Source organism: Chenopodium album, chromosome 11, assembly GCF_948465745.1.
Source record: "Chenopodium album chromosome 11, dcCheAlbu1.1, whole genome shotgun sequence".
NCBI lineage: Eukaryota > Viridiplantae > Streptophyta > Magnoliopsida > Caryophyllales > Amaranthaceae > Chenopodium > Chenopodium album.
The window spans coordinates 56,592,835-56,608,937 of NC_137844.1; the positions used below are offsets into that span (position 1 = coordinate 56,592,835).

The 16,103-nt window shown below is 33.3% G+C and overlaps 1 protein-coding gene across 1 annotated transcript; it reads left to right on the forward strand.

Annotated features, from left to right (window-relative positions):
• The first annotated feature begins 2,595 nt into the window (after positions 1-2,595).
• Positions 2,596-5,334, forward strand: LOC145569353 (putative serine/threonine-protein kinase PBL19). The gene is made up of 4 exons (XM_081628701.1): positions 2,596-3,116; positions 3,404-3,664; positions 4,164-4,286; positions 4,644-5,334. Exons 1-4 carry the CDS (start codon positions 2,721-2,723, stop codon positions 5,046-5,048), a joined length of 1,185 nt encoding a protein of 394 aa, XP_081484827.1. The 5' UTR covers positions 2,596-2,720; the 3' UTR covers positions 5,049-5,334.
• Positions 5,335-16,103: the final 10,769 nt, after the last annotated feature.

Genomic DNA, 16,103 nt, shown 5'->3' on the forward strand with positions numbered 1-16,103 from the left:
TATTCAAAAAAGTTTATGATGAGACGAATCTAACAAGATCCATTTTGATAATGTTTTTCTTTATAGATTAGTATTAAAATGCGGTCAAAGCTTACTCAAATTGTTAAATTTAATCAAATCAGACCCGATCAGAAAAATCCAAATTAGATCCGATTTTTAAAAATTCAGACCAATTTACTTGTTTCAGATGAAGAGAACAAGTCCTTAAATCTCGTCTATTTTCAGTTAGCATGTTATAAATTACTAGACAAATTTACTTTTGGTCTGAGTTAGACAGCCTTAAATCAGAATAGAATATATATTTTGGAGTAAAACTTGACTTTGAGTATTTCAGTCAAGTAATTGAAAACAAATAAGTTTTGTGATGCAGCCAAGACTATTTTCCCAAGTGATGTTGGATTATTTGATGAGCAACTGAAAACGAGTGCGAAAATAACATCAAATACTTAATACACCATCAAAATAAATAAATAAATATTGTAATAATTACTCCGTAATAAATAACATACAAAAGAAAATAATGTGATCATCTTGGCAATCTTGCTCTTGATAAAGACCATTAGTAGAGTTATGACTAGATAATGACAACCAACATAAAAACTTTAGGGTCCACACGTGAAGTATTGGTGAAGAAGATCCCAATTACCACGGTTTACTTTTCAAAACCTACCCATATAACCATATGACAGCATTTACAATGATTGTGCATACGGACTAGCAATTTTTAATTGCTAGCTACATACTAGCCATTGTAGAATTACAACCTCTTATAGCTAGGTCAAACTACATATAGCTATGTAGTTTCACTCCATCTAATGCTATTATTTTTATTTGTTTAATATATGGAAGCATTAAATATACTCTTGGAAATTGTATAAAATTAGGAATTCATGATAAAAACACGCGTAAATCAGTGTTATTAGTGTTTATATTTTGATGTTTTCCTAACTTTTTACGATTTTCAAGTGTAAAATTAATGCTTATATGTAGCCCTAAAAGGACTATGTATAACATTTTCCTTAATATATTTTATGTATTTGTTAATCTATATTTATTTTGTGTCATTACGAGGGACATAGTAAAATTACAAAAGAAGTAGCTTGCCATTGTAGAGCTTGTAGCTTAAATGATGTAGTTTGCGATATAATGATGTGACAACCTCGGCCATTGTGGATGCTCTCAGCTCATAGGCATTAAGATACTTCTCATTAGTTAATTACAGTATTCTCTTCATCTAAAAAAAAAAAAAAAGATTTTAATAAGATCATATAAGTTCAACTCTCTACGTCTCTTATTGATAGTCCCTTATAGCCACTTTTAAGTCCTTAAATGATAGTCTCATTTGCTTTTTTCAAGTACCATTAATATTATTTTTTTTATCAAAATTCTCTCCAATTTGCAAAAATATTTGTGTAAATTTAACTTTTCCATGTAAATTTTCTTTCTCATGTACTACTTTTATTACTTTTTTTCTCCACTTTTTTACATACCCAATGTAGATTTACCTTTTCAGTGTACTTTTTACTACTTCTTATTTATATTTATAAAAATTCAGTATAAAAATTCAGTTTGAATACTCCGTGTAAAAAGCGGTTTTATTGAATATTCTGTAAATTCCAAAACGTTATTGGCTTTATTACCTTTCAAAATGTATTTTTTTTTCTTTTTTTTTTTAAAAAAAAAGGATGTATGTGTTTGATCACTTTGATGAGATGAAATAGTAAAATGGTTACCTAAAACCTTAAAAGTTGAATGATTTTTTTTTTTTCGTTTGTGTGTGTGAATGTTTTTAATTGATCTCAGAAACAGTTGTGAAATACACCCAAAAAAACACAAATTAAATTAATTATATTTTGATCTTTTCTTCTTCTTTATTCAACAAATCGTCATCAACGGTCAATATTTTATTATTTTCTTCCCCTGTTTACTGGTTTACTTTCTTCTATCCTCTCTCTTTCCCCTGTTTCCTTCCTTCTTCATCGTGGAATTTTTCAGCTGCTTTCATATTTGGAAATCTTATTAAATTAGTTGTGATATCATGTAATTGGATATCATTTTTGTTACATTAAGATTAGGACCAACATCACTAAAATAAAAATAAAAAAAATAAAGGTGTGACAATTTTCTTAGACAAGAAAATTCTCTCCTTTCATATTTTTTTCAGAGCTTTCCACCTTGTTTTCTTTTATATTCCCAGAAATTTTTTCTGTTTAGAATTTCAAATATAGTTTATTACACATTTTTTTTTCCTTTTACTTGTTTAATTTCATCTGGGTTATCTTTTTGCCACATATTTTGACCAATTTCTTAATTGGGGTTACCTCAATCTCCTCAAAATTTTGTACTTTGTTTGTATTACACTAAAATCAAGCTAAATTCATTGGATTTTTTCATTTCTTTAGCTTCAACTTGTATTGTTTAGTGCCCAGAAATTGCTTCTGTTTACTTTGATCTAGGTTTTGTTATTTCTCACAAATTTTGGACCAAAAAGTTAAATTTCAACTGGTTTTTCTCAATTTTCATTATTTCTGAACTGGTTTTTCTAAAATTTCTTTCTTTCTTTTTTTTTTTTTTTTTTTTTTTTTTTTTTCTCAACCGGGTTTTTCTCGATTTCAAGTTTGCTCAGTTGAGTCTTTTCAATTTTCCATTTTTCTGAACTATTTTTTTTAAAAAAACTTAAAAACATGGGTGTGATGTAAAAAAGTTCAATCAACAATTATATGAAAATTGTGTTTATTGAGAGGTTATTTCTAAAAATTTCAAAGATGAATTGTTTCACCTCATTCAAGAGGAAGGGTAAAGAAAAGAAGCAATCAAATTCAGCTCCTGAATTAAGAAATCAAAATCCTTCAAATGCATCAAATAATCGAGTATCAAAATCGGCGAATTCAGCCTCATCATCAAGAAGTATACCTGAATTGTATAGAGAGAAGCAACATAATTTGAGGGTTTTTACTTATAATGAGCTTAGAGAAGCTACAAATGATTTCAACAAGTTGTTGAAAGTTGGTGAGGGTGGTTTTGGGAGTGTTTATAAAGGTACAATTAAGCCTTTAAATGGCAAGGGTGATCCTATTGTGGTTGCTATTAAGAAGCTTAACAGATATGGCATGCAGGTATTCACTAAATACAACCTTTTTATTGTTGTCGTCGCATTGTTAGTGAACCACGTAAATGTGTGTGTCGATTTCTTTGTTGTTTTGTTCTATCTTTGAATGCCCTCTATCTGATTTTGTATACTTTGCATTTGCCCTTTTATCAGATTTTCTTGCTTAGACTTATATTAAAATCATGTGCTTAAATTTGTTTCGAAGCAGGATTTCGATCTTGTGATTGTTTGACAATGTTCATAGAATGGTAGCTCTTTTTTCTGGTCTTGAAATTTGTTGGTGAACCAATGCAGGGCCATAAAGAATTTCTTGCTGAAGTTCAATTCCTCGGCGTTGTTGATCATCCTAAGCTGGTAAAGCTTTTGGGATATTGTGCTGTAGATGGAGAAAGAGGAATTCAGAGGCTATTAGTGTATGAATATATGCAGAATAAAAGTTTGGAACACCATTTGTTTGGGAAAAACTTTCCTGCCCTACCATGGATAAGAAGGTTAAAGATAATGTTGGATGCGGCCGAAGGATTGAGTTATCTGCACGATGGAATCGAAGTTCAGGTGTGATTTCATTCTGCTGGTGCAATGCTGCAATGTTATATTGTTATGTGTCTTAGAATAGCAGCATTTAACTTATTATGTTTCCTTTGTGTTCGAGTCAAATCAAGAGATTTTATTGTTGCTATGTCTGTATGTAAATTTATCAGTCTGAATCTGCATACAACTTTGAGAAAGCCTAATGAGCCGCCTGTGCTAGTGCATAATGTGATAATACTTCGTACATCTGATAAATTAAACCTTCTGAACTTACCAATTGATGATCAAATATATACTAGTAATTTGTATAAATGAATTATTGTGGTATAAGCTAAGATTGATGTACTCGTTCAGCTTGAAAACACAATGTCATGGAGGTTGATGCGCGGTCTTTCATTTCTACTGTCTGTTATGTTATCCACAGTATGGGCACACTCAGCAGAAAACAAAAGCCATGTGTTACTGGTCAGTTGATGTTGGACTAAATCACTAACTTTTTCTTTTTGTTGTTGTTGTTGTTCAGGTGATATTCAGAGACTTTAAGTCTTCGAATGTGCTTTTGGATCAGCATATGAACGCAAAGTTATCTGACTTCGGGATGGCTAGAGAAGGGCCGAGTGGGGATGCTACTCATGTGTCAACAGCGGTAAGTTCTATTGATATGCCTAAACTTTCGTATTATTCTATTTAATCTAATTGTCAAACAGAAGAAGTCTTGTGTGCTGCACCCCCTACCTTTTAAAGTAAATAGTCTAGTTTTACAGATGCTTGATAATAAATTTGTGTAGATTTATTCACTGAGTTCTATGTTAACAGCCAACTTTCCTTAGGAGTTAGAGTAAATCAAACTGGCTGGCCTGTGTTATGGGCGAGTTTAGGAAGATTTCATGGAAACCTCGAGAATATTGAAACTTGAAAAGTGTTAACTTAAAACATTATGATGAAACTTATAAATTTTTGGGCTTAATTGAACTGAAGATATGTCTTGCTTATTAACTTTCAGCCAGTGGGAACATTTGGATATGCAGCCCCGGAATATGTTGACACAGGCCATCTAAAGCAAAAGAGTGACATTTACAGCTTTGGGGTGGTACTTTACGAGATCTTGACTGGTAGACGAGCCATAGAGAGGAATCGTCCAGTCTCAGAGCAGAAACTGCTAGACTGGGTGAAACAGTTTCCAGCTGACAGTAAGATGTTTAGCATGATGATGGACTTCCGCCTTCGAAATCAGTATCCCTTGAGCACTGCCCGAAAAATAGCTAAGTTAGCAGATAGATGTTTGGTCAAGACAGCAGAAGAACGACCCGATATGAGTGAAATTATAGAGGTGTTGAAAGGGGCTGTCCTAGAATCAGAAGCAAGCTCTTCTAGAGTAAACACCCCACAAACAAGTAAAGCTAAATAGAGGAATTATCTACAAATTAAGATTCAATTTAGTAGAGAAGTAAAGCATGATCATGCTGTAAGCTAAGTCTTACAATATGATGCAAATACCAAAAATTATGTATTTATCAGTCATTTGTAGTAGAAAATAAAAATCTAGGTTGAATGATTAAGAGAGTACATTTGATTTTGATTCATTTAAGCTTATTTTGCGGAGAGTTTGTAATGAATCAGATCATTTCCCATGATTTTCTGCTTCATTGCAGCATTTGTGTCTGTAATTAATCAAATTTGTTATGTTGTTAGCATTTGTTTATCGTCCATGAGATATTGCTTTTTACGTTAAGCACAACTTAAAGATTTTGTTCTATTCACCTTATTTTTATTACTTATTAATAATAGTTATCGAGTCATTGCTAAGCATGTTAGCTACCTAATAGTTAGCTAAATGACGGATCTATCCTTTTTTAGCAATATAAGAAGGGAAAATTGAAAATGCAAACTTTTTCTTTATTTTAACCTTGTTAGGTAGCTAGCTAGTCATTAGTTGAATAGAGTTATTACAAAATGGTCAAACAATTATGTGTCATTATGATTATACTATTATTAAACTATTAAAGTGATTATGCTATTATCGTGAGACTGCTTTTATTTATAGGAAAGCATCTCAAAGATCTTTTGGTTAAGGAAATTTTGACATTTGCTATCAGGGAAAACACCTCGCTTCACATTTGTTATCGGTTTAATTTTTTTTTTTTTTACTTTGCTACCACCTAAATCGAGTTTGTTAAAAATCACTATCACTTAATGGAATCCGTTAGGATTTCTGTTAAGTTTATTAAAAAAAAAAAAAAAAATTTAAAAAACAAAAACAAAAACCAGCCACCCTTAAAACACCTTAGCCACCCTCCCCCTCCTGCTGCCGGCGCCACCCTCCCCATGGTCCTCCACCTCGCCGTCGGAAAACTCCACAAAAACCGCTCTTCCTCCTTCTTCTTCACTCACATTCTCCACTCTCGTTACCCACAAGCTTAATGGAATTGGGGTTTGAGATTTGCTCAATTGGGGTTTTTGGCTGGGATCGAGGCGGGTTTTCGAGGGGAGGGGGCTGCGAACGGGGCTGGGATCGCGACACCGGCGCCGACTGTCGTTGAAGGTTGCGAATTTGGGTTCGATTGCTGTGTGCGACGGCTGGGATTGGGTGTTGGTGCCGATTGGTGGTGATGCGAGGGAACAGGGGAAAGGGGCAGCGAAAGGGTTGGTAATTGATGGTGGTTCGTTGTGGTTCTGCTGCTGATTGGCGGTTGTTGATGGTGGTTTGAGCGGTTGTGCGAAGTGGTGGTTAATTGTGGGTGGTAATGATGGTGGTTCTGTGAGTCTTGGAAGGAGCAGGGGAGTTGTTTAGGTGGCTGGAGTCACGGGCAGGGGATTGGGCAGCTGGTGGGTGGGGAAGGAGTGGTGGGTGGACGGTGGTTGCGGTGGGTTTGATGTTGAATAGTGGCGGTGGATTGGGCAGCTGGTGGGTGGGAAGGAGTGGTGATTGGATGGTGGTTGGGTGGTGGTAACAAAAAATACTAATGGCGTAAGATAAGTGGTAGTGATTTTTAACAAACTCTGATTTAAGTGGTAGCAACGTTAAAAAAAAAAAATTAAACCGGTAGTAAATGTGAAGCGAGATGTTTTTCCTGATAGCAAATGTCAAAATTTCCTTTGGTTAATAATAATAGATTTTCATTCCACAGTAGAAGCATTTGATGATTGCACTACTGCTTGGAGGACCAACTATTTTTGTCAAAAGTTGTACAACTAGTATAAAAGTCATTTTAGTATGATTCAAATCATTCATTTTAAGATTACAATTTATTTTAATATTAATAATAGTAGAGTCTACCAAATAATATAATGCTTTAACGCCACTTGTTATCGTAATATGTGAAAACTATAATTTTATTTTATTTTTTTAGAATTTGAGGTATAAAATACAAATTTGAGGTAGAAAGAGTAAATACAAAGTCAAAGTGGTTGAATTTGTTGTTATTATTCCCTCTGTTTCTAATTATTTGCCCCAAACCATAAATCCAATTTATTAAGGTTTTGGGCAAAAAATGATGCACATGGGTTGACACAAAAATCAATGAGGAGAGATATAGAGAGAGTGCAAGTGTGAAAATATGCCAAAAGTGGTATGGGACAATCTTTTAGAGATACTTAAAAAGAAAAGTGGAACAAATAATTAGAAATAGAGGGAGTATTGATTAGGAAGAGATTAGGCGCAAAATAACACAATCCTTTAATTACCCACAAATTCAAAGCTAATCTTATAATATACGAAGTAATGTTTACCCAGTACTCAATCTCCAAGACTCCAATGCCATAGTAGTAAAATGGTCAAAATGAATGTGCTGTTGACTTTGCATGGTTTGACTGAAGTCGGCAGCAGTCATAAAGAACGCCTTATCTTCCGCCTTCTTGCTTACATCATGGTCCATTACTGCCACACCATCACATACGTCACCTAATTCACCATCACCATCACAAGTCAAACAACATGGTAGCATACACGTATTTGAATAGCCCCTCTTTCCTCAACTTTTTTGCCCCATTGTAATTGTAAATTTTACAACTTTGATCTCAAATTGTCATCAAATTTAATGTCTACTTTTAACTATCATATTTTAAAATTTTTGGCATTTATGGAGTTAGAGATATTTAAGTGTTTAGAATTCTAACACCGTTTTAGACATCATAAAGAGTCAAATAGAACAAACAAATAGGGAGAACAGTCATACTTCGTGTTATTTACTTCTGAAAACTACTATTTAGGATAAGTAGATTTGTTTGTCAATTGACTTTTTTTTTTTTTTAATTTTATTAATATGTATAGCAAAAAGTTACGGATAGAGTGATAGGCTAGGCCTCAAAAACAAAGGAAAATAACCAAACAAAATGCAGTCAAGCCGCTTCGATTATTTGTAGTCAATTCGGGTAAACAGGTCGGGTAAGTGTGGGTCGGGTCAATGTCGTAACCTGTGTGAGTCAGGTTCGGGTTGGGTCATGCTTGAGTCGGGTCACGTCGAGTCATGCATCTTATCGGGTTTGAGTCGGGTTAATAACAGGTCGGGTTACATTCGGATCGGGTGAATAATAGGTTGGGTTTAATTCGGGTTTTCACGGGTTAAAACAGGTTAGGGTCATTCTCGGATTCGAGTTGGGTTCGGTTCAAGTCAATAATTTGCAGGTTCAATTCAAGTAAAGACAAAATACTTTCAAATTAACATAGATTAGTTTTAGCCTTACGAAGTTGTGGCTTTACAAGTAGTTTACAAAACATATACTCCATCCGTGTTTATATAAGTGTTACAGTTTGACCGGCACATAGTTTTATGCAATTTAATTGACTTAAATAAAATAAGAGGTAAGTGAGGTAGTTGGAGTATTAAAAAATTATAAAAGGAATATAGTGGGGTTAAATAGTTTATTAAAAAGTAATGAATGTGAAAGGAAACCTATATTAAAAAAAATAGTAGTGGGTTTAGGTGGGGACCATGAGAGGAGAGAGAGATAATATTTAAATATAGTTTTTTGCCAAAAAAAGGAAGTGTGACACTTATCAAAACACGACCGGATTTGGTAAGTGTAACACTTATTAAAACACGGAGGGAGTAGCATATATCTTTATTTAGCTAGTCAATATCTACAATAATTAAGATGTATAAAATAATAAGTCGAGTTGATTTCGGGTCGGGTCAGTAACAAGTCGTGTTGATTTCAGGTCAGGTTTGTAGCAGATCGAGTTGAATTTCGAGTCGGGTCAGTAAAAGGTCGGGTTAAATTCGAGTCGGGTTAGGAACAGGTCGGGTTAAATTTGGGTTTTGACGGGTTAAAACGGGTCTAGGTGTAACACCCCAATAATTCTCTCTTAAAAACCTGTGAAAAACCTGTATATAACCTGAACAAATTCAAGAGAATTACTGGTGTGCTACCGCCACGTGTTCAAACGTTAAGGCTATCTCAGAAATTAGCAGCGGAAAACCAAAACAGTTTTAAATAAACCTCAAACAAAGTATTTAAATCAAAATAAGTATTACAAGTTGGAACCATTAAGGCCCTTATTCAAAACCCAAAAGAAATAGTAAGTGATTAAATTCAGTGTTTAAACAAACTTAAACCAAAAGAAATAGTGTCAAATAAAATGGAGTCAAGATAAAATCAAACTTGCAAAGGAAATGAAATGCAAGCAACCAACTCTCTACTCAAGATCCCACAACCCTGATGAATGCTGCATGTGAGAGAACCTGCGGTTATTCTGCTCCCCAATATTACAAGTGTAAAAATTGGATCGTCACAGGGTCATTGAAAGGCCAAGGCCATGACCAAAGAAGGACACACACACAAAAGCACGCAATCAACAAAACTGAGTACATACAAGCTGCAAAGTAAAATAAGGAAATACTTAACATGCTACTAATAATCAATCATACGCATCATTAATAACAAACTCAACACACGACTCGATTATCCAATTTATTAAGACTTCACTAGTTAATAGTAGCTAACTCATTTCAATTTATTCATTGGATTTAGCAATAGACAAGGTTGTCCAACCCATGTCCCATTTGGAACATCAATAAAGAAAAACCCCATGCCTCCTTTCGGAAACATCAATAAACATCCAACGACCACGGGCGCGACTCCGTGACCGTAGTTAGTATGAGATCTCACCTAACTCCTAGTTTTGAAAAGTATTTGAAATAAGAGACTCGTAGATCAGACGGCCTCGAGAAAAGTACACGGCTAATACCCCATGTACCCCAACCCCTGATTGTCATTACTCCAGAAGTGCACCAATCCAGAGTTTTATTGCTCATCCATCTTGCACTTTACGTGATTTACAGGTTTAGACTTGGTGATGACTCATATGCATAACAATACAATCAATCCAATATCAATTCAATCAAGTAAAACAACTTTTCAATTTCAATTCTTGATTTATTAGTGGCAAGCACCATTTATTATTTATTCCTTTACTACCTCAGTGTATAAACACCTTGAGTGCATAAGACACCCCAAACTCTTAACCTTGTCTTATAAGACATGAACCATTCCTTTACTCATCCTATTTCATTAAATCGTGAATGAGTAATAATTAAGTCATTTCACCAATCACATACCTTTGTCTCTAAGCGCACCTTGCATAATTAGAACATAACCAATAATTGCAATAAGGAATAGTGCACATCAAATGAAATTCACAATGTATAACCAAACAATTTAACCCAGTCATCCCTAGACATGATATTAAGTTCTCGATCCGTCCTTAAACATGCACCTAAAAGCAAGGTTTTGTAACTTGTACGTACCTTGTGCAAACAATTCGGTTGGCCACTTTAGAAACTAGAAGTCACCTTCTACAAAGTCCTCTCCTAAAGCAAATAATGAGAAATAAATCAATACTCAAGCAATTAAATTTACAGCAATACTAAAGTGCTTTAAAACCTCTCAAACCATCAAAATAAAGCCTTTAAATTGTCCCCAATAGTCAAAGTTAGTAATATACCATCCCAACTACAAGTTTATGTGTTAGATTCAAGAGAACATAGCGTATGATATAAAATTACAGCAAGTTTAACTTACTAATACATGCTGGAAATTTGTTTTATTAATAGTTTTTGCAATTCAAATAGTCTATACCTATCATAGTGCATAAATAGTTGTTTAAAAGATATTAAAGCATTCTAAACCTTTATTTTTGGCTCAAAACCAATAAAAATCAGATTATATAAAATCTGAAAAATAAATTAAATTGCAAACTTCAAACTTTTAAAGATCTAAATACATAATTCAATAGCTATAATAGTATATTTCACTTTAAAACCTTAAAATCCTTCAAATAAACAACCTAAAAGTCCAATTTCACAAGATATATAATCTGAAAATTAATTTTAATTATAAAATTGTGGGTTTTACAATTATGAAATCATAGTATTGATAATTAACTTGCTTAACACGTTTTCAAGCCCTAAAACATGAAAAATCAACATTTAAACCCTAAATTATACATAATATAAAATCTGAAATTTTGCATCATAATATAAACATGTCAAAACTCATAATTTCATAATCTTTTATAACCCATGTATAATATCAAACCATAATAATAATAATTTATAATCAAAATTAAACAAAGATTGAAACTTTAAAACTTTAAATAATTAATCAAAAGAAAAGAAAAGAGGAAGGAAAGGGAGAAGAGGAGCGAACTAGTGGTTGCGGGTGGTGGCTGGAGGACGCCGGTGCAGCAGGGGCGGCGCGGCGGTGGTCTGGGTTGTGGTGCGGTGGTGCAGCAGTGCTTCTCGTTTTTTTTTTTTTTTTTTCTCTGTTGTTGTGCGTGAAAGAGGAGAAGAGTGTTTGTGAGGAATTTTTTTTTTTATTTTTTTCTGTTTTCACGTGAAGAAGAGAGGAAGAATATGTGAGGGTTTTTATTTTTTTTGTGGGCTTGGTTTCAAAATCAAGTGGGGGTAGGAATTGTATTTGGGCTAGCATAGAAATTTAAGCTCTCTATATTCATATTTGGGCTACCAACATCATTGATAAAGTATATTGGTGTATAGAAAAGAGATTTTTAATTAGATTAGTACTTATTAATTTAATAAAGTTCAAATACATTTTGCATATAATAATTTTAATTAATGAAAACAAAGTAAAAAAAAAATTTATTTAAATAATAAAGAAATATAATAATTTATTCTAAAAATATGGGGGATTACAATCTACCCCTCTTAAAAGTAGTTTCGCCCTCGAAACTTAACCCCAAAACCATAATTTCTCCAAAACCGTTCACTTTTTATGTTTTGTATTGCTGTAAATTGCTTGATTCTCAACATTTATACTCTACAAACTGAACTTTGTACTTAATGAACTCATACTTGGCCAAAGTTTACATTATTTTATTGTATGTAAACGCAATACTAATGCATAATAATAATAAAAAAAAATGCAAAAACGTGCAAAATCAAGCAAAAAAATGGTATAGTTGAGGTAAAAGCGCGAAATTACATCGCATTCTACCCCCCTCAAAAGAAAAGAGTTACGCCCTCGTAACTCACCTCAATAACTAATTTCAGTAAGCAACTTTTGCATCACTCCTTTTTATAATAACTATCCTTACCTTGTTTTTCTCCAATTTCCTCAAATATTTATTATAATCCTTCTAACTTCTCGGGTATACTAAAATATTATTAATAAAACCCAAAAAAAATTTGTTTAAATACTCATGGAACACGATTCATCAAATCCACAAAGATTGCTAGAGCATGGTTGAACCCAAAAGGCAAGACTATAACTCGTGGTGCTCATATATAGTCCTAAAAGATGCTATATGGATATCCTTATTAGTTACTCTTAATTAGTGGTTTCTCAACCACAATCATCATTTGAAAACACATTGGAACTTGTCAATTAATCAAACAATTTTGACCGTTAGCAATAGGTATTCATTCCTTATGATTACATCAATAGAAAATCTCATATTCACATCATATTTTTGTACACAATTAAAATTGGTGCTCCTCAAGGTAAACTCAACTTCTCTTTTAGGTGGCATTCCTGAGATTTCTCTTGGAAAAACATCTAAAAACTCATTCACAAAATGAACATCTTCAATTTTCTTATCCTCACCCACAATCATGGACATGACAAAAGTACAAATGACAATCCTTTACTCAACAACTTCCTAACCTTCAAGGTAGAAACAATCTCATAACCTATAGATTTCCCAAAACATAATAAGGCACAAAATTTCCTAAAAGATCTTTCAAGTGTACTTTCCTGTATCTCACAATCTATTCCCAAAATAACATCTAAGTCCCCTAGATCAACTCAATAAGACTAGGTGGGAAGATAGCTTTCCTTATTTTCAGAGGCAAGCCCTTAAGTAGTATATCACATTAAACAATTTTGCCCGTAGGCAGACTGACTGACACATTCACAAAAATTAATTCAAATGGATAAAGTGAATAAAGAAAGTACCATTAATCACATATGAGGACCTCTCAGCCTCTCCTTTGCTCATTACCGACAAATGCCCAAGAGTGTTGTTCCTTCTTTGATTACCATTGTTGCCATTAGTAGTATTATTGTTGCCATTATTGTTACCAATCCCAGACTTCCCATTCTGACCACCTTGCCCATTACTCTTTCCCCCCTGGTTATAGGAATTACTAGGCATCTGTTGGTTATTTCCACCATTTCCACTATCTCCGCCATTCCCTTGTTGGTTCAGCTTGGTGTAACACTCATACTCCCTATGCCCCTTCTTATTACAGAACCTACAAGTTACTAAATTCCCATCGCAGTCTCTCCCAGGGTGGTTCCTACTACACCTCTTACAATGGTATGTTCTCTCTCCATTGTTAACATTGGAAGAATTGCTAACATTTTGGTTACCCCTACCAAACGAGTTCCCATTCCTAGGCCTTTTAAAGTTACTCTGGTTTTCAGGTATCCCAAAGTCCTTCTTTTTTTCTCCAGCCTTGGCAGTCTCTCCTACACTCTTAGAATTTAGGTGGTACATGTGGGCAGCTTTCTCGTATACCTTATCAAGTGTTTTAAATACTTTTCCAGCTAGGTCTTTTTGTAGTTGGTCAGTTAACCCTTGCTCAAATCTCTGAGCCTTCAGTTCCTCAGTGGGTACTACCTCAGGGGCAAACCTAGCAAGGGCCATAAACTTATTGTAATACTCGGAGATTGTCATCTGCCCCATTTCCAGGTTTATGAACTCCTGAGCTTTTTGTTTCTTTAGGAAGGGAGGGTAAAATTTGTCTCTTAAAGCGATTTTGAATATTTCCCACCCAAAGTTAGGCTTGGCTTTCACTAGCTCACAGTTATCTCTCCACCATATGTCAGCTTCGTCCTTAAGATACATGGTTGCCTGATCCACCTTCAGATTATCAGGGCAGTTCAGTGCCACGAACAATTTGTCAAACTCGCGTATCCAGTTCTCTAAGAAGGTGGGGTCAGCACCTCCCTTGAACACTGGGGGTCTTACTTGTGCTAGCTTCTTGAACATTTCTGCCTGGGGGTCAAGCTGATCCCCTCGGTTTTGGTTCAGATTTTCGGCCAACATTCGGATGGCCTCGCAAGGGCGGCGTTATTGGCCATGGTAGTTCTACGCCTGAAAATATATGGACATCATACTATAGTTCAAATACCATTCGCATATATTCACAGAATCACCATAATACATATCACATATATTGGTTCAAAAGGGCACCTTGCTTTGCACCCTTTTGTTCCAAGTAGAATCATACAAATAGAAACAATTCACACGCAGAATAAAATAAAATTAAGAAAATAATCCCCATCCCACGTCACTTTTACTAACTTAATCATAAAAAAAGGAAATATCTTAAAATCTTGCGTTTTCACAAACTTTAACTTTCTTTGGCTCACAAATATTAGTAAAATTAAACTTCTAAAATAAAATAATAACTTTATCATAACTTAAATGAAAGTATTAATCCCAAAGAATAATAACTCTATAGCTCTAGCTACTTATTAAAATCTAATAATCTAAATCAAAACTAGAATGAGGTTCTAATAACCATTATTAATTGGCAATGGCCTTTTTCATACTAACTTCACCCTAACAAGTATTATCCTCAAGGAATCACATTGCAGTTCTTATGTAATAAGACTAAACTCATGGAAAAATTCTTTTATAAATCTTCATCTTATGCTTTTTATTCTTTGTTGTCTTAAACTAATGCAAATTCTGGTAACCTTCCTCAGATTGAAATCGCTTCGGAATAATAATTCTTTCCATAGTTTCTAAAGCTCCTCACTTCGAGTATCATTCTCGTTCTCAGACATGACTACTGGGTCGCTCATAGTAACATTCTCGTTCTTAGATGTAATCCCCCGTATTTTTAAATATTTTATAAATGAAAATTTATTTTATTTATAATATTTATTTGTTATTTTTCATAATTTAATTTCAAAAGTTTCAAATTATTAATCTGGGTCGAAAATTATTTGAACAAATTATTTTATGCACCTTTATTCTACAATTTATGTCCAATCATACAAGCCTAACCCATTTGTTTACTTAATCGACCCATTATTTTTATGAGGCCCAATCTTTCTTTTTACCCTACAATAATTCTCTCCTATAAATATCCCATGAATCTTCAAAAATTTCCCACACAAAAAGGTTAGTCTTATTTTTATCCTCCTTTGTTTCTTTATTTTGCTTAATGTTAATTTAATTGTTTTGGGTTTTGATTTTAGTATAAAGATTATATTTTTAGTATCAAATTATATTTTAATGGTATAAAGATTATAAATTTCAGATTATATTTATGTTATAAATTTCATATTTTATGAATTATAAACCTAGGGTTTCAATTTATTGAAAATCATGATTTTAGGGTTTTTATGAACAATTGATTTAGGGCTTTTATAGTAATGATGTTTTGAAATTTTGGTGATTATAACTACTGATTAGTTTAACTTAATTCCAGATTATTTTGAACACATAGATTCGTGTTTTAATTTTTAGATTTCCGTTCGTTAATATTAATCCCGTTTTAATCCCGACCAGGTTCTAAACTCATCCGATTTTGACAAAAAAGTAGTGTTTTCCATGTGGAAACCACGTTTTAAGAAAGACTCACTACCTTTGGTAGTGAGCACCACCCTCTCGAGGCCAAATTCAGCCTCTAAATATGATTTTCGGGCAGTTTTTGATTTTAACGAAGTTTTTACATACTTAAAATATTATCCTTGAGTTTGATTAATAAAATTAATTATGTTTAAAGTTAATTAAGCATAAATATATGTTTTTATTGAAGTTTCAAGTGTTGGAAATAGTTTCTAAGTACTACTTTTGATGTTTTATAAAGAGGGTTTAATCACCCATTAAAAAGAGAGATTTTAGGGGTTTTTATATAATTTTTAGATTTTTATTAGACTTTGAACTTGCTGTAATTTCATGTATAAGAGTGTATTTTAAGGTTTTTACGAAGAAAATTTAAAGAACTATATATAAGCCTTTAATTTTAACTAAAAGGAAGATTTT